At 35.3% G+C, this 27937-nt stretch overlaps 1 protein-coding gene and 1 pseudogene across 1 annotated transcript; one reads left to right on the top strand and one right to left on the bottom strand.

Annotated features, from left to right (window-relative positions):
• Positions 1-911: 911 nt before the first annotated feature.
• LOC122082654 lies at positions 912-1667 on the bottom strand. The gene is made up of 2 exons (XM_042650353.1): positions 1654-1667; positions 912-1563 (listed from the first exon to the last, which is right to left on the bottom strand). The coding sequence occupies exon 2, from the start codon at positions 1501-1503 to the stop codon at positions 979-981; it is 525 nt and encodes a 174-aa protein (XP_042506287.1). The 5' UTR covers positions 1504-1563; positions 1654-1667; the 3' UTR covers positions 912-978.
• Positions 1668-2859: 1192 nt separating this feature from the next.
• Positions 2860-27477, top strand: LOC122081664 (annotated as a pseudogene).
• The last annotated feature ends 460 nt before the right edge of the window (positions 27478-27937 follow it).

Below are 27937 nucleotides of genomic sequence, written 5' to 3'. Positions count from 1 at the left end.
CTACCTTCCCATCCCGCATACACATATGTGAATCGCATGTCAAATGAACATGCACACATCACATTTTGAGTTGTGATCCCCTTCCGATTCCTATATCGAATTTGATCCTCTCTTGGAACTACCGCATGGATGTGAGTCCCATCTATGGCGCCAATACAATGCTGACAGATATTGACAATTAAATGGCCAGTACATATAAGAATATAAACATTCATATATTTAATTACAGACATGTATCATATTAACATATTTACCTTGAAAAAAGGGTAGTATTTCGGGTTCTGTGCAATCTCTATCGGTATCATATTGACGTCTGGCGGTCTGATTTTTTCCTTAGCCAGGCGTTGCATTGCAATCAAGACAACATTGAATGTTCGACTAACTGTTTCTCCTGAGTGGTTGAAATGATTTTGGGTGTCCCTATTACTTGAACCCTTCCCAACAATCCATAGAAACATTCCAAGCTGTTCATCCACTCGGATGTTGGTCGTATCTTTCAACCACCCCCTATGTCTAACATAGTCACATAGGTTAAGGAAGACATGACGTTCCATCCTAAACTCTTCATAGCATCTATTGGCATGCCCATTCAATACCTCATGCATCATGACAGCACCTGGAAATACACTATCCCGACATGGTTCTCGAATATATACAGCTTCACTCAGTAATTCCATTCCCATGTGACTGATCATATCTTCTTCATCACTAGAAGTTTCACATAATGCATTTGACATAACTGCAATAAATAAACAATTACTACACAATTGGAAACAAATATCTGTTAAACATAACAAGCTGCCACATTGTCTCAAGCCAAACCACATGTTCAACATTACACACATCAATAAAAGAAAAAAAACACGGAAGAAATAAAAGCCAAATCATGCAATGTATCTCCATAAGTAAAATTACACACACCAAATGTAGAGTCTTGAATCCAAAATTATCAAAAGTAGCATTCAAACACAACATCAACTAATCCAACGCATCTAAAAGCCAAATCCTCTTCGCAGGCTCTGCACAGACAAACAACTCCCTCCAACTAGGATCAGTACACATACGACTGGTGGCCTTCAAATATATCTCCTTTGATATATCCTGTATGGAGGATATCACCGCCTCACATGCACTCACACTGAAATCTCGAGGACAAGATGCACCTACCCCACCACGAACAGGAGATGTTACAGAAGTACTGGATGCTTTCTCAATTTTCATGGATAAATACTGCCCATACAAGTCCTTCACGTGTCTATCTCCCTTATTGGCGCTCTTTTTTCTTCGTCCCGTAGGTGTCCTATCAAGACTTCGTTTTGTGGTGGTCTGAGTTGGAGTATGAGTATCCTCATGGAAGGGGTCATTCATGCTTATATGCACCGGGGTACTGGGGGAGTGAGAGAATTGCTCAATATCAACTGTATTAACAGCTTCGATGTCATCAAAATCTTGAGCACTGGCAACCCCTAAGTTACCTGTAGCATATGCATCCCCAAATACCATGCTCAAATCTGGCCAATTGTTTAGTCCATACTTCTTGTATTTCAACCAACCTGGATTTGCCTGCATAAGCAGTAATTGTATCACGTATATGTACTACTCATTGTAATCTAATTTTTAAATAATTCAACTAGCTACTGAAATCTAGGGTACCTGTATTGCCCTATCCCATGCGGACTCATCATCAACTGTGACTGCTTTTGTCATTGAGTTCCACCCAAATCCAGTTGTGTCAAGCAGTCTCTTGAACTGTTGATACTCTTGTTTCAACTTGTTCATCTTATTGCGTAACTGTTCTCTCCCGACTGAACGATTTAAAGCCTGTTGAAATTGCTTTGTAATGTTCTCCCATCCAGTTTTGTTAAATGAATTACCGGATTTGTGACCATTTTGTACAGCTTCTTTCATTGCTTCAATGAGAACAGTGGTCTCAAATTCTGACCACTTAATAGCAGGGATACTACTTCCAGACATAATAGCTAGGCATTATAAGTTAATGTAAAAGTTAGCATATTGTGACAAAAAAAAAGGCTGAACACTAAAAAAATAAATAACAACGATTATCTTGGAGAGAGATAATGGAAAGACCAATAAAACCAAGCAAGGTAACAAAGAAATCAATCATAGGTAAAATAACAAAGATATCAATTATAGGAAAATAACAAAGATATCAAGCATAGCTAAAATAATAAAGAAGCTGTTAATCCAATCTTAAGGTGTACAAATATACCACACAAGAAACTTCAAGATTCATCCAATATACCACACAAGAAGCTGTTAATCCTATCACTCATTTATCCAATATACCACACAAGAAACTTCAAGATTCATGCAGAACCCAAGAAACCATAATTAAGGACTAAAATTAGGGCTTTCCATCTTACTGCATTACATTCTCTCTTCATTGGCAGACAATATATTCTCTTATGTCATTTTGGCATAAGAGCAAAACCAAAAGAGCTAGTTAATCCAATCTTAAGGTGTAATTGAACTAGAAGAAGCAGCAGATAAATATTTGTCCAACTACCACAAGATGCAATAACAATGTTTCTGTGATGAAACAGAACATGTTACTTTTGAAATCAAGAAGGAATAACTTCCACAAAGTCTAAACAAGTTGAATACCAGAACGCCTCCACTCTCAATTTCCTTTCAACTTCAATGCCTTCACCACATTCTCTTTTTGCATTATGAGAAATCCAATAGACAAAAAAAGAGAATAGCACATGTAATTATGGGCGCATTTGAGCAATATGCCCTGGCATCTAATCTAAAGATGATAGGCAATGTTAATGGTTAGACAAAGACAGAACCAAATTGGAGGCCTATGTTGTAGCACACCAAGAATCAAGTTACAACATGAGTATGCTAAAGAAAATGAGAACTAAATCTGGACCCACAAGTAATAATGACAGAGAACCATGCAGAAGATATACTATTGTTGATGAGAAGCACCATTCTGTCATTGAACCAAAATTTCCAAAGTACAGCCAGGAGAAAGTCCCACTCCAATCTGTCATAGGCTTTCATCATGTGACGCTTCAAGATTACATTATGGCCAAAGCATCTTCTATCAAGATCCTCCACCAGTTCGTGAGCCAAGGCGATAAAGATAACGACTTTTGAAGCTGTGCTAATAGTGGTAAAGAATAAGGTACTAGTTTCAGTAGGAGACATTGATGTACACAATAACAGGCACCAGTCTCAGGGAAAGCGGCAGGGGCTTCGGTGATCAAGGTGGATGGGGCTGTAAATAGTGCTGGTAGTGGCTTGGGCAGTGCAGCAAAAGGGACTTGAGTGAATCTTCAAATCCTTACAAAATATCTAATAATAATTTCTGCACAGATGATTCGGTTTATCAAAAGAGAAATCATCAGAAGCAAATGATCCTCATAGAGTCCCGTACATCTTTCCTTCAGCTACACTTTTACAAACTATTGCACTCAGCATATAATAGGAATATGCCATGTGAAAGCCCTAAATTTCCTCTAGAATCAATCTTCCTCATTAATTAAACCCCTTGGACTGAATCTCACCCAAAAAACCTTGAATATGATCAGTTGTACTATAATAGTAGTTGTGAGTGCATTGTCTTCCTTCCTCTGCTTCTACCTAAGTTTGCTTGACTGGAATTTGGAATAAGTAATGGCAACCAAAACAAAAAGTGAGCACATTTTAAGTAGGATCATCTATTGTCGTTATAATAACAATAGCAGACGTGTTGAACTCAAATCCCATTATACGAACGACTTAACCATCTCCGGATATAACAATAACGACTTGTTGATACAGGAATTATTCAAGAATAATAGAAACAAATAAAAAAATAGAGTCAAGAACCTTACACGAAAGATGAAGTTATCCAGGAAGAACCTGGCCAAAACGAAGCCGAAGGCAAAGTAGATAGCAATGAAGACCTGAGATGGGTTTTTCGGAAGGAGGGAAGTGGGTTCTGGCTTCTCTCCTCGCTGATCTCCTCTCTCTGTCGCCGACCGTCGGGAACGGAGGTTGGAGGAAGATGAAGAACGAGATCACTTCTTGCCTGAGATGGGTTTTTCGGAAGTTCAGATATGGGTTATGGCGGGTTCTCCTCGCTGATCTCCTCTCTTTGTCGCGGAAATTCCAGAAACTCCGTTTGGAGGAAGAAGAAGAACGAGAAGAATGCTTGCCTGAGATGGGTTTTTCGGAAGTTCAGATATGGGTTCTGGCGGGTTCTCCTCGCTGATCTCCTCTCTCTGTCGCGGAAATTCCAGAAACTCCGTTTGGAGGAAGAAGAAGAACGAGAAGAATGCTTGCCTGAGATGGGTTTTTCGGAAGTTCAGATATGGGTTCTGGCTTCTCTCCTCACTGATCTCCTCTCTCTGTCGCCGACCGTCAGGAACGAAGGTTGGAGGAAGAAGAAGAACGAGAGCTGAGACGGTTTTGGCTTCTCTCCACTGCTCTCCTCTCTATGTCGCGGACTGTCGGGAACGATTGTTTCAACAGATTTATTTTGAAACGAAACCCACCGACAGAACAGGGAGCGGGGTGTTTCGTCAAAACCCAGATTTTTCGTTTTTTATGTACTTTGAGTTTCAAAAAAACCGAAACAGAGCTTTACACTACCAAACGGTTTTTTGCGTTTTTTGGTTCTATTAACACTCAAAAACGCTAGAAACGTTTTTTATGAACACTACCAAACGGCCTCTTATTCTGATAGGGTTTCTTGGGAAATTACTCACTATTTCCTAGATGTTAATATTGGTGGAGGATCGGTGGGCAAAACACGCTCCAAAGACAAGATTCTCTTCCACTTGGGATTCCCCTTTTAGGTACTCAATGGATGATATAAGTCGGGATGCTCAAGGTAAATCTAGATTAAGATTTACTTCAGGTTTTTGACTTCTCTAAGATGGGTTAAGTTAAATTCGGATGGCTGCTCTCTGGGGAATCTAGGAAAAGCAGGGGCAGGCTGCTCTCTGGGGAATCTAGGAAAAGCAGGGGCAGGCGGAGTATTCCCAAATGAAAAAGATGAAGCATTACAGTTCTTTAGATGCATTTTGGGTGTCCATACAAATTTTGAAGCTGAGATTTTAGCTGTTATTTTTTGTGTGAAGATTGCAAAAGAGATGGGCATCGCCCATTTATGAATTGAGAGCGATTCAGTGGCTGTGGTGTTGCTTATTTCAAATTGAAAAATTCCCTGGATTGGTCTTCAGAGGTGGATGAGTTTGACCCCTTATTTGAACTCGCTCACCTGGAAATCACCCATTGCCTTCCTGAAGCAAACCCGGTTGTAATTTCTTAGCAAAATCGGCTGCAAAATTTGAAGTTTCTTCTCTAATTTAGTCTTGGCCTGCGTTGGTTGCTATGGAGCTGGCTCTAGATAGTCAATCTAGGCCGAGATATCGTTTCAAATAATGTAGCTTGCTTCTGTTTTTGTGATTTGGTTTCTGGTGTGGTTTCTTCTCTGTTGATGGCACTGCCGAAGGTGGAGTAGTCTTCCCACAGATTCCAAATACAATAGTCCCTTTGTACATTCTTTTTATTCTTTTTTCTTCCAATACAAATGAATTTTTAGCCAAAAAAGATTTCTCTAAGATTCTCATATTTGCTGATGGCAATGCCGAAGGTGGATAGATTTTTATTTTGAATTGATGTTTAAGCCTCTTTGTATTTTCTTTCATTCTTGGATTAATAAATTCTATTGTTGATCTAAAAAAAATTAATTGAGTCAAGATATCATAAGGGATTTTTTTTTTTTTTAACTTATTTACATATTTAGTCTCAGAAGAAATTTATAATATTTAGTCTGATAAGAAAGGTCGATTTCCTTGTAAGGTATAGATTTTCTGGTTTATTTTTTCTTATTTAATGAAGGTGATAATGGTTTTTAAATATATATAAAAAAAAAAAAAAAAAGAGAATTTCCACTTATGGTCAACTCAATTCTTTCCAAATGCGTCTCAAGTGAAAAAGCAAGCAACACGCTTCATCATTACAATATAAAAATAAGTTTACTATTCCTAAAGTAAAAGTGACAAATATAACATCTAATATAAAATAAATATGCTATTCTGGAGGCAGAAATTGTATGTTTTTTAGATGGGATCTCGGTGAAAATTATTTAACAAAAACATACTTTTAATGTAGGGTTTTCTTTTCCGTCACTAGGCCTAGTGAAGTATAACACTTTGCGATTTACCACATGCTAATATATGGGTTACTTCATATGATAGAGGATCAAGAAGCATCTCATTGATACAATTTTTACTTAAAATGAGAAGAGAAAATAGCTAAGATTACAAAAGATGCCATTTTGTATTTTATATTCATCTCTATTTGATGACATTTTGATAATTGACTAAGAATTTGAGTTACTTGCTTACGTTAGCTTAAAATTTAGCAATCTAATTGTATGTGTAGTCCTTTATCACATGAACTAACCCATGTACTATTTAGTGGCAAATAGTAAAGCATTAGACTTCACTTGGCACAGTGACGACTAGAAGTATCATTTCTTTTAATATAGAGTTGTGTGGTAGGGAAACAATTCATTCTTCCTGGGCCAATTTTTATAACCAATTATTCATCCTAAATTTAGAAATAGGACAAAATGTACGATTTTTTTTGGGGGGTTGCATTAGGGTCAAAAGGGGCCCACTAGAGGCCAGATAGAGGACCATTGAGCCTCACAAATTATCAACTACCAACCTATTATTACTATTTCAATAAGGTGGGGAATAAGAGATTGAGCTGAGTGACATTCCCCAGACTTACCCGTTGAGCCCATTTGCCTAGCTATCTACCCCTGAGCTAGAAGTAGAACAAGATCCTATCCAATTATTATTAAGAGATTGATTCTATGCGAAGACATGTGATAAGGGATTGCTAAAAGATGAAATAGTCCTGTTCCCATTTATATTTGGAGAAGAGCCTTTTATATGGCATGCAGCCCTTGCACCAATGCATGGGCCAATGAAACTATGCATAGAAGTATTAACTACGTAGATATTATTGCCCTTCATAAAGGTCAAGGCAGTCATTTCATCTCCCTCTCCCTCCTCATGGGTCTAGCCGCAACCTCCACACTCAGCCCATAGAATTGAAATTTTCCCTCTTATTTAAGTAGGGCAACACGTTTAAAACCCTAGAAGACTACTTAATTCTACATAATATCAGCTAGGGGTGTCAATTCGTGGCCCGACCCGACTAAACTGATCGGGACCGACCATTTATAGACCGGCCTGGCCCGGACTGTTTATTAAACGTGTCGGGCTTGAACCCAGCCCGTTTATAAATGGTCGGTCTCGGTTTTGCTACTTGGACCGTCGGGCGCCCGATCGAGACCGACCGAATAACGCCCGACCGAGACCGGCCTATTGTGAACCGACTTGGCCCGACCCTTTAATGATTGTAGAATACCTATTTTACCCCCCAAATTAAAGAATAAAAACTAAAAAGTAAAGACATGTTCACATTTTAAATAATGGTTATATTTGGTATCATTTATTGATTTATTTTCATTTTTTTGGGTTTGCATGAATGGGCCGGAATATAAGAGCACATTTTAAAGAGGGCCCGTTTAAAAACCGATTAAAGCCCGTTTAATATTAAACATGTCCGTAGCCCGATTAAGGCCCGACTAAAACCCGATTAAGGTAGCCCGATTATAGCCCGAGACCGACCGACCGAATATAAAGTGTACCATGCCCTCAATAACTAAGCCCGATTAGTTAAATGGGCGGACACGGTGTAACCTTTGAAAGTCTTCAAGCCCAATTAAAATCAAACCGACCCGACCGGTTGACACCCCTAATGTCAGCTAAATGAACCTGATTAACAGATCCAAGATGGGCCTCGTCAAAGGCAACAAAAAAAAAATTATATCTCTCTGTCTAGTGCGCCTTTTGATTATTATAAAACACATGTAGAATTAGACACGTGATGACAAACATAAATAAAATTAAAAAAAATACACTCATATTCAAGGATTGCTCTCTTGTGTGGCCCTATAGTGGGTCCCCTATCTGGCTCCACCAATGCATGTGGTCATCCACTAAAGTAAAAGTAATATTCAAGGATGGATTAATATTTTATGGGAAAATTACATGATTACCCATTTTTGAGTTTTCCTTTACAAAATTACCCACAAAAAGTTTTGGTTAACAAAAATACCTAAAATTAGGTTTGAGTTTACAAAACTACCCACCCAAAGTTTTAGTTAACAAAAATACCCAAAATTAGGTTTGGGTTTACAAAAATACCCAAAATAGTGATTCTTCATCTTCCACATATAATCATGTATTTTTTTATGACTAAAACTTTGAGTGGGTAATTTTGTAAACCCAAACTCAATTTTAGGTATTTTTGTTAATTTAAACTTTAAGTGGGTAATTTTGTAAAGGGAAACCTAATTTTGAGTATTTTTGTTAACTGAAACTTTTGATGAGTAGTTTTGTTAAGAGAAACCCAGAAGTGGGTAATCATGTAATTTTCCCATATTTTATTACAAAAAAAAAAAAAAAGCACAAGCATTCATGACTACATATAAGAAATACACTTGTGGTGATTGCATCAAAATCAAAACTGTGGGTCTTAATCTCCACATTATGTCTATCCCATCCTGTTCCAAAACAAATTATAGAAGTCTGTCACAAAGACCTCTCATTCATTAACCCATGATTTCATCAAACATTAGATGCCTTTATCAAATCACTCGTTTCATTGATGACCCAATGAAAACCACTCGTTTCATTGATGACCTAATGACTATTAGATGATTTGTATGATAGAAAATCTATGTAATTGCATGGAGATCAGATAAGCATGCAACAACAAATATAAAGTCAAATCTTAGGCGTACCTGAATCCAGGACTGAAGAATTACAACTCATCAATGTCTTCTCGTATGCTCCATACACTACACGATCAATGTTGGTCTGATCTACCATCTTTCAATTTTGCTTTAGGTCATTAGCCTCACTTAATGGGTCAGTGATAACTATGTATAGAGGTGAGAGTAGGGACCAACTCTGTAATAAAATTAGGGTTTCTTCCCCATTAAGAAACAATACCTTAAGTCCACACATAGTAATAAATATTTCATACCATTAAGGTATGCTAATAGAATCCAATATCTCCATAGAGATCACTTACTATTATTGGATCATTTCTGCTTACTCCATCTGTAGTCAATACCACTAAACTGATTTTGAAAACAAATCTTTGATTATGCTATCCCACCTAATTGAAAATCTTACAATCTCCCACTTGGGCAGCATATGTCAAAAGTTTTAGATTTTAAAATTTATTTAAAACGATTCTCCAGTTTAGATAAACTGAATGTGGCTACAAACAAAAACAGTTTTGAATGGAGTGCACCTTAAATCAAATGCTTTGGTCCGAATGAAAATTACAAATACTCAATCGTATTGATCATCACATTTAAAGCAACATGGGACCAAATACGTCAAAGTGCTCATAACCTCACCGACTTGGGCTGAACAGTATAAAAATGTGGTACGAAAATAACATGCAACAGTGATCGTCATGCCTATTTCCAAATTGATCCAGGCTTAAAAACTAGATGAGCCCTATGAGACAGATACCGAAAGTCTCATTAATTACAAGCATCTCCTAAACGCTCAAGCTTCAATCAAAGAAGTTCATTGGGACTGAGTCTGAATGTCCTAATACACTAGTACCAGACCTCAATCAATCGAAGCTTTACTAGTGACTAGATGTGTGTGTATTGACTGAACTCTCAGATACCGAATAAGGTAAATACACCACATATAACTTCAATTTTCTGTAGGAGACAAATAAATAAGTGTATACACATAAACAAATTACCATAATAAAAATGCATATATATTCTTGAGAATAATAATAATGCATCATATATATAAAATAAAACTGAAAGTCGGGTGCAACTGAATATATGAGCAAAGCTCCCACTAATAAAATATATCAAAAGTACTAACAAGTCTCTTATCAGTGACATCCTCTTAAAAAACCTTTTGGAATCAAGCTTTTAACTATTTGACAAATAATTATTTTATCCGCAGTAATATAATTCTACAGAAATTTATGATTCATGAGCTTACTCCCACTGATCTTTAGATAAACATATTTGATTCCTCCCGCTTTTTCATAAAGAACCTTAATTTGAACAAAATTAGCAACCACTGACTTAGGAAGTACATCAATCTAAGATTAAAATTCATTATCATAATAGTCAGAGTAATATTAAAGGATCAATTTTATTCCTGAAAATTGGAATCATTTAAAGTTTTAATAGAAAATAGTTGGAAAGTCAAAACTGAAAAATATAATCATACACATTTGCCAAAATATACAATATGCAAGAACAGAAGGTATAATAACATCCCAACAATATAATTAAATCTGACTAATTGTGCTATTAATCAGACTTATCTAAGCTGAAAAATATAATCATACACATTTACCAAAATATACAATATTCAAGAACATAAGGCATAATAACATCCCAACAATATAATTAAATCTGATTAATTAGGCTATTAATCAGATTTATCCCAGTATTATTTTCAATAACTATAGGAAAATAAAAACTAGGAAAATATCTGACGTCATCGGGGTCACACCTGTGGTGGTAAGTTCACCCAACACGTAGTGAAATCTTTCACATGTAAGGCGAGACGCTCGAAGCAATATCACTCCGAAAATTCTATCACCTGTGGTGGCAAGACAAGAACCTCCAAATCTATGAAGCCCAAAACGTCACACTCACACTATCAAGTGAAACCGATCAAATGAAGACTCACCTGTGGTGGCAAGAGCACATCATTCGTCATATGCTCTCCTTATTGTAACCCATTCTAAATAGTTAATAGTAATTTCATAATCTCAGTAACTAGCCCACTAAGTGGAAAGTATAATCATTGAAATTATGAAAACCTATAAACTTGGATTGCTACCAAATGCCCGTGGGTTTAGATTTTGAGTGCAAACAACAAGATGAGTTATTTTACTATTTCATTAATAAAAATATTGAATATAAGCCCACAAAAGCAACCCATTATAAACCCTAATAGTCAATATGGTAACAGCATAATTTAGCTGTTATCAAAATGAGTACATTCTTAGTATAATAGTTTTGTACTTCCAGCCATTGTTATAAATAAATATTTTAAAATCTAAATATAGAATTTTCTATAATGACGACATGCTAAATATGAAAATTCATAATATTTATTCATGATAATAAAAAACACATGAAATATGTTAGATATACGAAGTTGTATATAAGTATGAACTTTCAACCCAAATGACTTTAATATCTAATACAAATATTAGCCCGTAAACTTTAAAGCCAATCACAATAAAGACCTATAATTTTTTTAAATAAAAAAAGTTCATTAACTAATAGGACACATGAATCAAATAACTTATAAGCCAAAATAACAATAGTCCTTATAAATGAAAGTAATGTGAGTTTAGATCCATAGTAAGTATAAACAATTTCATAGACTTTATATCATAAGTCACTAAAACTTCAATGGGCTCATATAAATCATCCAAATACGATGTATTTGTTTTATCTCGATGAATTTTCAATAAAATTATACTTTATCACAAGTACAAATAGGACATATAAATTCAAAGAAATATTACTTAAACAATGCACTTATGATATTTTGAATCATAATGGGGTGTCAAAACTCATAATTATGTATCTCGTGATGAAGCCTGATTTCTCGGACGATAAATATAACATCGAAATCCCTAGATTGATTTAAAATTCATGAAACGACAAGTGTAGTATGCATAATAAAACATGTATAATGCATCTATCATCCTTAATAGGATAATAATTTATTCCCTCACTAATATAAGAGAGTATGACTATATGACCTAATAAAAGTATCATTTATAGGAGTCAATATCAGTTCATATTAGAACTAAATCTAACTGTTGGTTTGAATAAATAATGCCAAAATAATCAACAATATAAATAGATGTCAGAAGTCATTTCAATAAATCAAAATCAAATGATTTCTGATTTAACTTGCGAAAATTGTTTATGGTCTATCTAATCAGTAGACTTTAAAACTTGATTTCATTGAAACTATAATAAAAATAATTAATAAATCATCAATATGTACAAGTAACGTAAGATGATCTTATATCATAACATCTCAAATGTGAATATAGGCATCATCATTAATATTAATCTTTAAGATGTCAACTTTACCCACAAAGAATTTTCAATAAAGCCCATTTAAATAGACCACACCAATAACAAAGTTCAACTTGGTGAGATTCACATGCATTCATTGTAATGACTATATCATTCAAGAGTTATAACCGAAACTGTATCTTTATCCTTTAGGCTAAAAATGCACTAGTTCTCTTGTAAATTCACATTTTCTGTGAAAAGAATAATAATTTGAGATCCCTTCACATTTGGGATCAGAAATCTTAGGTTACTGTCATTTTTTTTTAACTTTGGTGACATCATTTTTAGGCAAATATCACCTACTATGTTGTCCTATGAAAAACCATGAAAGAATAAGATACGTCACTTTGGTGGAATCCACATCACCTTTCATGGCTCCCTAGAAATACGTTATACAGCTAATCAAGTGTGAAAGCTTACACCCAATTTAATTTCAATATATTTATTCATCATAGGGTGTTCCAAATATGACATGTAAGCACAAAATGCCATTAATTTTCTACCTTTATCATTCATAAATAAATTTTCAATATCATGGTAATGATAAACCAATGTAGAAACATTCATAAATAAAAATACAATTTTAAAATCATTCTGGAACAAAGATAAAACACTATAGTTGTTCCAAAACAGTTATGAAATACAAAATATAAGTCTCATTTTTCTTGTTTTAAATTCAACCTAGTATATTGAACATACATCCACTGGTCGAACCATAAACAACATTTCAGAGTACATAATTACATCTTTCCACTAGTTTGACCAGTTAAGTAATTATCCACAACATCTCAAGTACATGATAAGTGACATCATGAAGACCAATGGTATTTTATTATTCACAAGGCCTTGGGACTCTCAATATAATTGTTTTAAATCTAAAAAACCTCATTAGACATTATGTGAAAATTAACCATTACCATATAAGACCATTTCAAATGATAAAATCCTTCACAATATTAATAACATAGTCAATTTTCAACACATTAATAAATGACCAATTGGTTCTATGACTAAATACAAAAATAAGAGATTTTTTTTAGCAAATACTTTCTCGGTTAACATCGGTCAATATTGATGACTTTTCCCAGTGGGTTTTTCGATAATCCATTGGAAAATCTAAATGGTTCAATTTTCAGGGTCAATGTGTCGGATATCTGAATTGACCAACCTGATCAGTTCAGTCATGGCACAATTTGGTAGAATCGATTCATCTTGATTTTGGGTTGGTTTAGGATTTAATCACTTTAAGGGGACTTGATCAAGACATTGGATTTTATAATTATTATTATTATTGTACCTATGACACAATACCAATGCCAAGTCTCAAACGATCAAGTGTATGATCGGTCTCAACCGATATTAATTCGAATCATTGGATTTAATCAAACAATACTTGAAACATACGTGTTCAAGATTATAGTGGTCTACAATCTAATTTGGTTTATCAAACTGGATTTAATTTGGTTTTTAATTCAGCCTATTTCAAATTAGGCCCATACGCCTCACCCCATTATTGTTCTGATTAAATGAAATCTCCAATGGCCCATCATTTAAAAGTTTTCAATAGACTTAAAACTTTAAATAAAACCAACGACGGGCTGGAACCCAATAGCCCATAACATTATGAAGTTTAACCCACGACCCTTAAGTATCCAAAATAAACATGACCCCTACCTGTGCTGAACATTGTGGCCCAAAACAAAATTAATAATGGGCTTAAAAAAAAAATTAGCTCATTTAAAACGAAAAAGGTCCAGCTCAAAGGTTTAATAAGCCAAAATTTCAAACAATTTAATAACTAATTGGATTTTAAAATGCCAAAACCCAAGCCCATTTCAAATAATATGAAAAACTTCAAATACTTAAGCCCAATAATTCAAGGCTAAATCCATCAACCAATTGCATTCCATTATTACAAGTCCTTCTAAATCAATTAAAAAAGTACAATCTTTCAGCAATTGAAATTGGAATGCATTTAGGAAAAAGAATGAGAAAATGTAAAATACAAATAAAGGTCCTGCCTTGTTTCGCTCTCTATTGTAATTACCTAATGAGAATTAAAATATTCTCATCATCAAAGGTTATTACTATGGTTGCTAGCACAAATATTTATTTATTTATTTTTCTTTACCTCTGATTTTGTTTAAGTCTTCAATTATTTGATGACTTCTCTGTTGTGTTTCAAGCCATTAGTTTTCAGTTCATAAGTCAAAACCAGCCAACAATTGGTGACTAAGTCTATGGTTCGACCTCACGGGTCAATCAAACTTTTTACAAGGTCGGAGCCCATCCCAGCCTGATATAGATCGACCAAACCTAAACTGCAATCAAAGATCAAGTTCAACCTCAAGTCACCCCATCCTCAGGTGAATTCATAAGTCAAGTAACTTAAAACCTGTAAGAACCAAACCCAAAATAACTTAAGACCTTAAAAAAAAATTAAAAATAAAAAAATAAAAAAATGACCTTTTAAAACCAAAGGCAGAAGTACCTTTCAACATTGGGTTTTTTTTTTTTTTTTGAAGATCAAGTCTATAGGCTAAGCCCATAACTCTTTACATAAAAGAGATGTTGAGTTTGAGTCCGTTATTTTCAGTTAAAGTTCTCATTCAGATCTGACCTATTAGATCTAATTAAAAGAAGTTTAATAAGTCCATTAAGAAATTTACTTAGCCTGTTAAATTTTACCTTAAAGAAACCACAGGTCCAACCAAACTAAAAATCATACATGAACCCAAACTTTATTTAAGATCTAAAGGGGTATAAATGTAAAACCACGTTATAATAATATCAAAACCCTAAACATTAACCTTTTTTTTTTTTTCATCACGCCGTCGTTCTAGCACTTAGTTTGCAAGATTTTTTTTTTTAAACAAATACCAAAAATCAAAAACCAAACCACAATGTGAATTCCAAAACCAGATTGCAAAAGAATAAGTTTTAAAAAAAAAAACTTGCAAAAAGTGGATTGCAATTTTTTTTTCTTTAATAAAAACCATAAGGTAACGTTTTAAAGTAAGCCAAAAGCAAAATCACCATTATATCCCATTATCTCACCAAACCAAGATGATAATAACAAATTAATTGTTCAATACGCATGTTATGCACAAAATAATAGAAAATTACAGTCCATCGTCTCCATGAACCGCTCTGATACCATTGATAGAAAATCTATGTAATTGCATGGAGATCAGATAAACATGCAACAACGAATATAGAGTCAGATCTTAGGCGTACATGAATCCATGACTGAAGAATTACAACTCATCAATGTCTTCTCGTATGCTCATTGTACAACACAATCAATGTTTGTCTGATCTACCCTCTTTCACTTTTGTTTTAGGTCATTAACCTTACTTAATGGGTCAGTGATAACTATATATAGGGGTGAGGGTAGGGACCAGCTCTGTAATAAAATTAAGGTTTTCTCCCCATTAAGGAAACAATACTTTAGGTCCAAATATAGTAATAAATATTTCATACCATTAAGGTATGCTAATAGAATCTGTTATCTCCATAGAGATCACTTACTATTATTGGATCATTTCTACTTATTTCATCTGTAGTCAACACCACTAAATCGGTTTTAAAATAAATCTTTGACTATGCTAACCCACCTAATTAGAAATCTTACACCGTAAACTATCAACTTAGCTTCTGGGATTTTGATTTTATCCAATTCTTAAAGAGTGATTACAAAGTAAGCACATTAACCATTTGTTCTTATTTTTCCTCCTTTTTATTTTATTTTATTTTATTTTTTTGGGGATTCCCCTTCAGTTTTGACTTTGTACAGGGGGGAAAGCCTATAAAGAGCAAAACCAAGAAATTGAAAGAGGAAATTAGGCATAAGTTTGATGATGTTGGAGCCGTGGCACAGTTAGATCTGCTCGAGTTGATTGATGACATCCAGAGACTTGGGTTACGATACTTCTTTGAAGAGGAGATCAAGAAAGCCCTGGACACCATAGTGTGCATGGAAGATATAAAGGAGAGTCTCCATGCCACAGCTCTTCGATTTAGGCTCCTTAGGCAACATGGGCATGAGGTAAACCAAGGTAAGAGGTCCCCCCCCCCCCAAAAAAAAAAAAAGGAATGATAAATAGAATCCAATAAATCTCTCTCTCTCTCTCTCTCTCTCTCTCTCTCTCTCTCTCTCTAACATAAATATATCAACTTCAAATTGTGGATTAGATATGTTCAATCACTTGAAAGAGGAGATAGGCAATTTCAAGGCTAGTTATATAGCAGATGCAAAGGGAATACTAAGTATGTATGAAGCTTCTCACCTTGCTACGGAAGGTGAAAGTATCTTAGAGGAGGCCAAACAGTTTACAAGGACAGCTCTAAAGGGAATGAAGGGTAATATAGACTCTAACCTAGCAAAACAAGTGAATCATGCTCTGGAGCTTCCCCTTCACTGGAGGATAACAAAGTTAGAGACTAGGCGGTATATGGACATCTATGAGAAAAAAAAAAAAAACTCAATTCCTGCTTTAATCCAACAAGCAAAGTTGGATTTCAACATTGTCCAAGGAATTCATCAGGAAAATGCAGCTGACTCATCAAGGTATATGTCCATATAATTACCTCCACTCTAAAATAAAATTCAGTCGACACCCACAAACCCAAAAAACATTAATTCTATTTATGTAATATTCATTCTTGTTTTTCCCGTCGATTTTAGGTGGTGGAAAAATTTGGGCCTTGGTGACCAGTTTGAGTTTGTAAGAGATAGTCTGATCCCATGCATTTTATGGCCAATTGGTTGCAACCCTGGGCCTCAATTTAGTAATTTTAGGAAGGAACTGGTTAAGGTTAATATGCTAATAACAGTGATCGATGGTACTTATGATGTCTATGGTACATTGGACTTTTTACTGATGAGGTGGATAGGTTTGTTAATTTGGTGATTCTATCTGATTAACTGAGATTAATATAGTTTTTTAGATTATATTTTATCTCTACTAACTCTACTGACCTTATTTCATAATTTAATGTTATAATTTCAGATGGAATGTTAATATAGTCGAACAACTTCTAGACTATATGAAGATTATCTTCTTGGCTCTCTTCAACACTGTTAATGAAATGGCTTAGTTTCACCTCAAGGAACATGGAATTGACAGCATACCTTTTCTTAAGAAGTCAGTATATATCACAACTTTAAATCCTTTGTTTTCTTAATCCTTTCACTTAATCTTTCCTAAAATCATATAACTTATTATCTACCACTTCAATTTTTTTTTTTTTTTTTTTGCTAAGAATCAGCAAATGTTTTGTATTAATAAAGAATCTGAACTATAAAAGAGATTACAAATGAAAACCATTGAGTTACTCTTCCACCATCGGCATTGCCATCAGTAGAAGAGAAACCCAATCAAAGCAAAGGGAATTTTTTTTTTTTACAATCTAAACCTGGGTCTCTGGTGACCATCCAAGACTACATCTGCCAAAATAAAATTAGGAGTGTCATCCTAGATAGTTGTTTGTCTTGAAGTAGTAGCATGTTTTACAAGCTTATCAGCCACACTATTACCCTCTCAGAAAACATGAGTAATCGACCATGAAGTATTTTGAAGGTACCTTTTGTAATATCTCCATTTCTGCTGAAAAAACCAGGGAATTTTGTTATTTTTAATGCAAGACGCTGCTGACTCTGAATCTCCTTCAATCCATAGGTGGTTGACATTTATATCCCTCGCTTGATAAATACCAGCAAAAAAGGCTGCAAACTTTCATAAATTGCGAAGCTTCTTTTTGGAGTTCCAGTGCAATCACGAAAAATTCCTCTAGCTCCTGTGTAGCCTGGGTTACCTAAAGAACATCCATCGATATTGAGCTTCAAGCAATCCGTAAGGGGGCATTGCCAAATTACTTCAATAATCCTTCTTTGAACGATGGGGGCTATTTTCACTTGAAGCCATCTTGAGATCAACAACTCTGTCACCGTCTTCACATTGACACCAACCTGAGTAGAGAAGTCCACCAAATCTCTCAGCACCACCTTGACTACCTACGAATGATGCCTGTGTAAATTTTCAAACCTTCTACTATTTCTTTCCGACCAAATGTGAAAGGGAATAAGAATCACCAAGGCAAGCCAAATCTTGCGAAGAGAGATCACCCTTGCCTTCCTTTTCTACCAAGAAAATAGTTCTTCTATACAGGGGAAACCATACCACTGAGAATCAAAGAACTGCACCACCTCAGACCACACTTTAGTACTGAAATCACAATCCAAGAATAAGTGATGAAGAGACTCCTGATTTCGACAACAAAGCTCGCATCTGGAAACCATTGGCACCTATCGTCTTGCTACCTTATCATCAGTAGGCAAGCTGCCATAAGAAAACCTCCAACCAAATATAGAGAACCTGGGGAGAAGGCCTTTCATCCATACTAAATGATACCAAGGTTGGATTTCATTCTTCACCTTAAGACCTTCCCAAGCAAACCATACTGTGAATGGTCCCGACTCCATGAGAGACCACACTCACTTATCTGGAAAAACAATTGAAGGAAGCTGTTGAGCATAGACATTATCCCTAATCACTGCCATTTGTGGAGAAGCAAATAAGGGGAAACACCACAGCCCATCCTTGATAAAATCTGAAACCATGGCTGAAAGTCTTCTAGGGACTTGAATATCATTTTGTAATCAGATCTACCACCCTTGAACCCCCCAACCAATGATCATACCAGAATTTTATAGACTGCCCATCTCCCACAATCCATCTATCTGCTTCACTAATAAATCTCCAAATCTTCCTCAGCCCTGGCAGAATTGAAGATAATATAAAGGATGACTTAAGAGAACCATCAAAAGATACCAAACGACCTCGGAGGAATGCTGAAACACCCAAAGAGTCTAATTTGATGTACCATCCCAACTTCGCCAAAAGGGCCAGATTTAGCTCCCTTATCGACGAATGCCCAACCCGCCCTCCTGTTTGGGCTACACAGATTACTTCATTTGACTAAAATTGCCTTAGACGAATTAACCTCCCCACTCCAAATAAAATTTCTAATCCATTTCTCCATTAAAGTAATAGAATTAGAAGGCCACAAATACACGGAGAAATTATGGATCATAATGCTACTCATCACTGACCTCACTAGCTCTACTCTACCAGCCATTGAAAGAAAATGCCCCTTCCACCCTGCAAGTCTTGACTTGAACTTGTCCATTAAAGGCAAAACCAAGTCTCTTTTCACATGACCTTTGAAGATCTGAACCCCCAAGTAACGAGCTAGGAAGCTACATTCAGGAATCTGAAGCACACTCTTAATTCAATTTTTCCTTGCAACCGATATCGAACTAAGATACATTTGGCTTTTATCCAAATTAAAAGCTTGCCCCGAGTAAGCCTAGTATTTATCTAAAAAACCTTTAAGATTCTTCACCCCTCTCAACTCCGCATTTATAAAAACGAACAAATCATCAGCATACAATAAATGAGATGGGATAAAAACTCCTCGTGGGCCAGACATACGTTTAATGAACCCCCTTCTGCGAAGTTCCTGAAGCCCATGACATAAGACTTCTTCTGCTAATATGAATAACATTGGAGAAAGAGGATCACCTTGCCTCAGACCCCTCTCCACACCAAGGAACCCTGCAGGACCTCCATTGATGAGAACAGATAATCTCGTGGAAGAGAGAATTTGATGAATCCATTCCACCCACTTATCTTTGAATCCAAACTCCTTCAGCGCATCAAATAAAAATTGCCATTCCAAAGTGTCATATGCTTTTTGAACATCAAGTTTCAGCCCCATATTACCTCCAAAACATTTTGAGTGCATCATATTTGTTAATTCTGAGGCAACATTAATATTTGAGAATATGACCTTTCCTTTCTGGAAGGCTCTCTGCTCCTCTGATATTAGCTTTGGTAACAATACAGATAGACGAGTTGCAAGAATTTTTTATATAAGTTTAAAAATAAAATTACCAAGACATATTGGGTGAAATTGACCTATCTTTCTTGCATTTTCCACCTTAGGAATCAATGTCAAAAAGTTGCAGTTGATACCCCTAGCAAGGATTAAAGTATCGGTATCGGTTGTCGTATCGATCGGTCAAAATTAAGATACGTATCAGAGGGTATAATCTCGTATAAGAGATACGCTAAGATACACTAAAGATACGCACATAAATGGATAGGGAACACATTTTTATACACTTCTGCATAAAAAAAAAACAGTTAAAAAAATTATATATAACATGTAGAATGTATAAATACTTAAATAGAGGGTATCGTATTGATAGACAAATATATTGAGTTGAAAATGTTCAAAATGATGAAGTTTCTTACAGTTTTTTCTTTCCTCATTGCCATTGCCACTATGATGAGTGCCATAAAGAGTGTCATGGTGGTTCAAATCCTTAACTAGGACCTTCTTCTTCAGTAGGAGCAACTAAGATGATGTTCTGCACTTGTCGAATATAGTCACAATATTTACCCCAATCGAAATATTTATGGTAATGGGTCTCTCATTCATTGTAGAATCTTTTGTACTACTCAGGAGTGGCCAATGTTGGTCCTGTATAAGTCCCATATCCATAGTCTGAAAAAGCACTTGAAGATATATGATGTCCATGTCCGGATGAGGAACCAGCAAGATCTGAACTTCTGTACTACTCTGGATTGGCAAATGATTGTCCTACATAAATCTCATATCTATAGCCTGAAGATGCATCTAAAGATACATGGTGTCCATATCCGGATGAGGAACCAGTAGGATCTGAACTAATGCTCATTGACTCCATGCTACTCATCAATACATCAGTAGCATTCGGATTGTGGGATCGCCTATCCCTCTGACTATAAGACTTTGATTATGTATGAGCACCATGATGACTATCTTGGGTTACATATGTAAATGCAACCTCCTCCGTGAAATGTACTGGTACATAAGTTTGGCCACCACCACCATCATCATCATCATCATCATCAACAGCAGCAGCACCATCCTTGTCTTGGTCATCATCATCACTATCTGGTTAAGTTACACTATATGTAGCACCTGATCTCGTCCCCCTAATATCGCCATCATTGGAGCTATCATCATCCTCTTCCATAGCTGATGGTGCTTGGGTTTTATCCTCAACAATATTTTTAAAATCTTCATTTATATCTTTAATGAGGTCCTCTATAATGGGATCAGGTGTAGTTTCTCGTCGATCTTCAGATAATTTATCCAACACTAAAACATTTTCAGTCTCCTCAATCCATCCCCTAACTGGATCTTCCTCGTCGAGTATATGGGTGATGTCAATTGGGTTGCCATCAATATCATCCCCTGATTTCTCCAATTCTAAATATTTCATCTTCAATTTCATGTTGTAGTGCATATACACTAGCTTCTCCAACTTCTCATAACTCAGACGATTTCGAGGTTTGGTGTGTATCAATCCGAATGTACTCCAGTTACGTTCGCAACCACTTGAGGATGCCGTGCATGATAATATTTTCATTGCAATTGGCCTCAAGTTTGGAGCGTTCCATCCATAGTTCATCCACCAATCAGCTATACAAAGATAATTGCAACATTAGGAGTTTGAAATAAATTTGAAATATAAGGATAGCTGATTAAGCCTAAATTACCAGGGCGTTGTGATCCTCTAGCATGGATAGCTAAATGATCAGCAAACCTTTGAGTGGCCTGTCGGAAGTACTTCACCTATACATGTATTAACATATTAATATGCCACTCAATGTATTAAATATTAATCAATGATTTAATATGTAAGCTTAGTAGACTACTAACCTCTTTAACTGCATCTTTGGCCGAATCAATATTAAGAGCTAACTTGTTCATAACATCCTTTAAAGATTCCATCAAATCTTTCCTAAACCTTAAATTGCGCTTATAGTGTAGATCCGGATTCAAATAATAGGTTGCACATTGACATTGTTACATATTACTTATTGTTAATGGTTAAGTATATTAAATTACTAATAAAATTACTTATAAATTTAATTGAGAAAATACCTGCCCGATGAAGGTCTTGAACCAAATTATTTTCCCATCGACGATTTATAATCTTCAAAAATGCCTTAAATGACTTTGGGTTCACCGCTTCTATTTTTTGTTTGACAACTTCCATACAATGCATTATATTTTTCATCGTCTGTGCCTTATCACCATCAATCACTTTAAATATCACAAATAGTGGTTGCATAATCTTAGTAAATCGGTATATCTTTTCCCAAAATTTTATTGAGGTGATTAGGTCTTGAATAGTTTTTTCAATTTCAATGATTGCATATTTACTACTGAACCACTCATTAGAGGTGAATGACTTAATTAGCCCTTTATTCCATTTTTGAATACTATCAAGTGTAATATAATTTGTTATAAACCTTGTTGCTGCGGGGTTCACCAAGTCACCTTTTGTGTACTTTCTCATCAATACCAATACCCAGTTGTGATTGTAGATGAAGTTGGTGATCATCTTGGTATCAGAAACCAATGTCTGCACTTCGTTCATTTCATCAATGTCCTTGAACATCAAATCAATACATTGGGCTGCACAATGTGTCTAGTATAAGGTGGGATACTTCATCATAAATAAAGTACCAACCTTTTTGAAATTGGAGACATTATCAGTCACAACCTAGACAACATTATCTGACCCAACTTCCTGAACAACTTCATCCATTAATTTAAATAAATACATTGAGTCCTTGATATCTGAGGATATGTTGAAAGACTTATAGAATATTATTTTTCCATCACACATGGAAAAATAAATCAGAAAATTGATGATGGACATCCTCGTCGGTCCACTCCACCCATCACACATGATGGTCACTCTATATTCATACCACTTGTATTTAAACTCTTCAATGTATTCATCCACCTCTTTCATAATAACATCTAAGTATGGCCCTGTAATTTCATGGGGTGTGGATGGCTTCACATTTTTCCCACATATCTGAATCTCCTTGACCATAGCCTTGAAGTGCGGATCTTTAGCTTTGTGAGATGGAATCATAAAACTGTGGAACCACCTAGAGATTGCTTTCCCAATTTTCTTACTCAATGTTTTTGATTGGAAAGCCTCTTCAATCGTTTGTTGCCATTCATCATGATGTTTATATGGTGTATCTCTCATATCTTTAATTTCTAGGCTCCTTTTCCCCTTACCTTTACCATTGGAGGCAAATTTGTCAAACATGCCCTTCACAGTGCCTCCAATATCTATACTTGGACGACTTCTAGAGCTAGAACCTTGTTCATAAATCATCGGGCCACCACGCTTAGGTCCTACAGATTGACTTTTTCTCAGTTGTTCTGCTATCTATTGTTTTTCTTTTGCTTCCTCCCTTGAAATATGCATTGTTCGTGCAAGCTATTGATCTTCATCCTCTGCCTTCATATCAGATCCTTCATAATCCTCATGATCCCTTAGATTCTCAACCAATCTATCATCTTCTTCAACAACTTTTTTTTGCTTTATCTCTACTTTCCCTTAAGTGTTTCCTCATTGCTTTGCTAAATTCATCTGGCCACTTGGTACATTTGGCAATATTAGAAAATCCTCCAGCCAAATATTGTTTATGTCTGGTAATTCTACTTTCAATGTGGATAGTATCACAGTAATTGCATTTTATACACAACCTATTGTCTTGTACTTTCTCGGCTATAGCCCATTCAATATCCCTAAACCGTTCTTTAAGCGTCATCTTCCCACAAAGATACATAATGAATCTTAATATGCATATTTATTGATTTAGTATTTAGTAAGTAATAGCATTTTTTTAGAAGCTAAAATGAGATGCATCCAAAGAAAAAAAAAAATTTGTAATTTTCCAAATTTACATAAACTTGAAATGCACACTTTTTTTGGAAAAAATTGTGCATCTAATTTCACATCATGGTCATTGGCCAACTAAATTATAATTTTTTTTAAAACTAAAATGAACTGAATTTTCTAAAAAAATTTGTATTTTTTAAATATTTTTCTTAATTTTTAATTAATTTTCAAAATTAAAAAAAAAAATAAAAATACAAACTATTTAGAAAAATTAAATGTTTTCTATAGAAGTTGTAGATTAATTATTTTTAAAGAACATATAAAAAATCAACATAGTGTGGACCAATATATTTGAGTAGATCTAAGAAATTAAAAAAAAAAAAAATTTGAAACCCTCACTTTTTGGGGGAAAAAATGTGGGTTTCATTTGAAATCATGTATTTAGTAATTATAAGTTATGAAATTATTTTTAAAAGTTGAATGAACTAAATTTTCTATTTAATTAATTTTAGAATAAAAAATTAAGAAAATACATTTTTTTGAGAAAAATCAAAATTTTCATGGAAGTTGTAAAACACTTGTTTTTACATAACATATAAAAAATCTAAACATTTTTAACTATTGAGCATGAGTAGATTTAAAAAATTTGAAAAAAAAAATTGAAATCCTCATTTTCTTTTGAAAGAAGTGTGTGAATCCTTATAAATCCAAAGATTTCATGTAATAATGATGCACAAAATGTGATTCTAAGTATGATGAACCTTAGATTTGTAAAAAAACTTAAAATTCTAAGGTTAAAGTTGAAAAAAATGAGTAAAGATTCAATAACTTACTATTCAAGACTTTCAATTTTCAAGTTCAAGGTTCTTCTTGGACTATGATTTTCTCCTTGTTTGAACCATTCACTTCTACAATGTTTCTTCAATCTACCATTTGAGTCTCCAAAAAAGTGTGTGAATCAAAGAGAAAGAAAGAAGAGAATATAGAAAACTGTTGGTAAATGGTAAGAGAGTTTGAAGTGTTTGTTTCAAACAAAAAAGACACATTCCACACTTAAGTAGTCGTATTGTACCGTATCGGTACTTATCGGTACGATACTGTGCGATACGGTGCAATACGTACCAATACGGTACCGACACATATCGATACGGTACCGACACGTGCCGATACGGTACCGACACATACTAATACTCACAAGAATTTTTATGTTTTCAAAAGTTTGTATCGTATGTATCGGTATCGATACGGTGCGGCACGATACGATAATACCGATACACAAAGAGGGGCCAAAAATTCCCTGTAGCATATCGGTATGTATCATGCCAATGTTTACTAATACCGATACATATCGATTGATACGGCACGATACGCACCGATACTTAAAACCATGACCCCTAGTGACTACACCTTCTCTGAAAAAGTTTTGAATAGCAAAGCAAACATCATATCCCACAATATCCCAACAAACTTTAAAGAAAGTTCTTGGGAAACCATCAAGGCCATGAGCACTAGAAGAATCCAAGTCAAACACTGCTGATTTTATTTCCTCCCTTGAATGAATAGCCGTCAACATCTCATTATCTTCTGAAGTAACCAGCTTTGGAATAACTGATAAGATATCACCATCCCTCACTGAAATTCCTCGCCCGTGAAAACTTTCAAAGTGATTAACTTGTTGCTCAATCTCTGAAAATTCCGTGTACAAAAATCCCTCGTCTGATTGAAGCTCCCTTATGATGTTCTTTCCTCTTCTTAACTTAATTGACAAATGAAAGAATTTAGAACAACGATCCCCATGCTTCAACCATCTGTTTCCAGACTTTTCAGCCCGTAATTTTTCTTCCATACACTTGTCAAGCTTCACTTTCTCGATCAAAAAGTTCATCACTGAATCCATCTATCTCCATGTGGCGTTGTATCTCCTCTAGGCAAGCCAGAGATCGAGCCACCTCATGATCTACATGAGGAAATGCCGTTCTAGCCCAAGCACATAATGGCCCTTTTTGTCTCTTCAGCTTCTGCGCCACTCTAAAAAGAGGGGTTCCCCTGATGGGCAGCTCCCATGAAGAACGAACCACTTCGTGAAATTCAACATGATCAGCCCAAAACCGATTCATACGAAACGAAATATTCTTTGGGCGTGGCACATCTTTACAATCAACTACTGTGGCTGAATGGTCAGAGTAACTCCTAGCAAGGACCCTTTAGAAACAGCTTGGAAAATTTTCCAACCAAGCCTCATTGCACAAGCTTCGATCTAGCACAGCTCTAACATTTCCCACATTCCTATTATTGTCCATGTGAATTTAATACCATTGGAAGGGAGAGAAACCAGAGAAGATGAATCCATAAAAGTAAAAAAATCCTTCGCCCAGCCCACATTGAATCTACTTGGACCCCTCTTCTCATGAGAAAAAAGGTATGTATTAAAATCACCTAGCACCATCCAATAGCCAGGCGACCATTATCATGACTCGTTACTGACATTGGAGCGGTGGCAATCGTAACCGCATCCACCGTAGATGTAATCGGTAGCACCACTTCCAGAAAGCCCATATCAACCCTGGACGGGTTAATAGCCGAACCCAAAACCAACTCTTGTGCCTCCACCAAATTACCATCCAAGCAATTAATTAAATTACAACCATGCGAGCCGTCCACATGAGCCATCTCTCGTGGAGAAAAATTGGGCCGATCAACAACTGAATTTACCATACCACCAATCCTTTCTTCACTAGCATTGCACGTCACATGGGGAATAGAGTTCCCCTCTTGGTAGGTTTCTTTATTTAAATTATCTCTTTCAATATTTTCTCCTTGATCCTCGCCAATCACCACTTCAAATTCTTATTCCAGTGGCTTGATCTTTGCAAATCATACTTAATAGAGGCAAAGTAGTATTACACAACACTCCAGTAGTACCTAGACAATGGAGTGATTTCAGTAGGATGCAATGTAGTACTCATTCATTCCTTTTCGCATTGCGACAAACTATTCAAAAGGAGGCATTAGACTGCGTATCACAAAATTTGAATCTTTCACATTGGTCATTGTTGATAGTTCGATTTGCTGACGGTCTTGGTACTTCAAAGGTATGTGAGCTTCATTTTTTTTTTTTTTTTGTTAAAAGCAGATTATATTGAAATGAGCCCTGATCCTCTCCATTTGGCTGTATAATTTAAATGACATGTACCTTGTTTTTTTTTCCCATGCAAGCTGAATTAGAGAGAGGTGATCTATTGAAATCAATCCAATCATACGTGTATGAAACTGGTGCTTCTAAGGATATGGCTTGTGAACATATGAGCCATATGATTGATGAAACATGGAAGAAGATGAATACAGATACAATCAATAATGAATTTCTTATGTCTCAACCTTTTATCAAGCCGGCAATAAATCTTGCTCGAATGTCACTATGCATATATTAATATGGAGATGGCCATGGAGCTTTTGATGATGAGAACAAGAATCAAGCTGAATCATTGTTGTTTGAACCTATTCCAATGTTGATGGATGGTTAAGGGCCTTCTTTCCAAGTTCCTTTCTTTTCTTCTCTTTTCAATCTTCCTCTATATCAAAAAAAGAAAGAAAGAAAAAAAAAAGTAGTGTTACAAGCAACGAATTTGAATGAAAATCTGCATGTTGCAAGGAACTTGATGGCATATTGTAGAGAGGAGTATTTATCTTCTATCTATTGTACTCTTTAAGTGGTTCTTATAAATTTCATGTTTAATCTTTTTGTTTTTGGTGGATGATAAATTTTATGACATTTTCTCCGTATCACCTAACAGTAACTTCAAGGGTTAATTATAATCACTCCCTTGCACTTATTCTATATTTACTTAAATTCCTTTACTCCATACTTCTTGTGTTGTTCCCCCCTCTTACAAAACAAAAGTTCCTTTCTAGCTTTTTCCTCCAATAATTAAAAATTCTTTAATTACTAACAGGCAGCCCAC

The sequence above is a fragment of the Macadamia integrifolia genome, chromosome 6 (assembly GCF_013358625.1).
Source record: "Macadamia integrifolia cultivar HAES 741 chromosome 6, SCU_Mint_v3, whole genome shotgun sequence".
NCBI classification, from domain to species: Eukaryota; Viridiplantae; Streptophyta; class Magnoliopsida; order Proteales; family Proteaceae; genus Macadamia; species Macadamia integrifolia.
The sequence above is the reverse complement of the archived record's forward strand: the minus strand, read 5'-3'. Positions and strand labels throughout refer to the sequence as shown.

Excerpts from the sequence above, each read along its gene's own strand:
- LOC122082654 (XM_042650353.1), bottom strand. The coding sequence starts at position 1,503 with ATGGTATTTGGGGATGCATATGCTACAGGTAACTTAGGGGTTGCCAGT.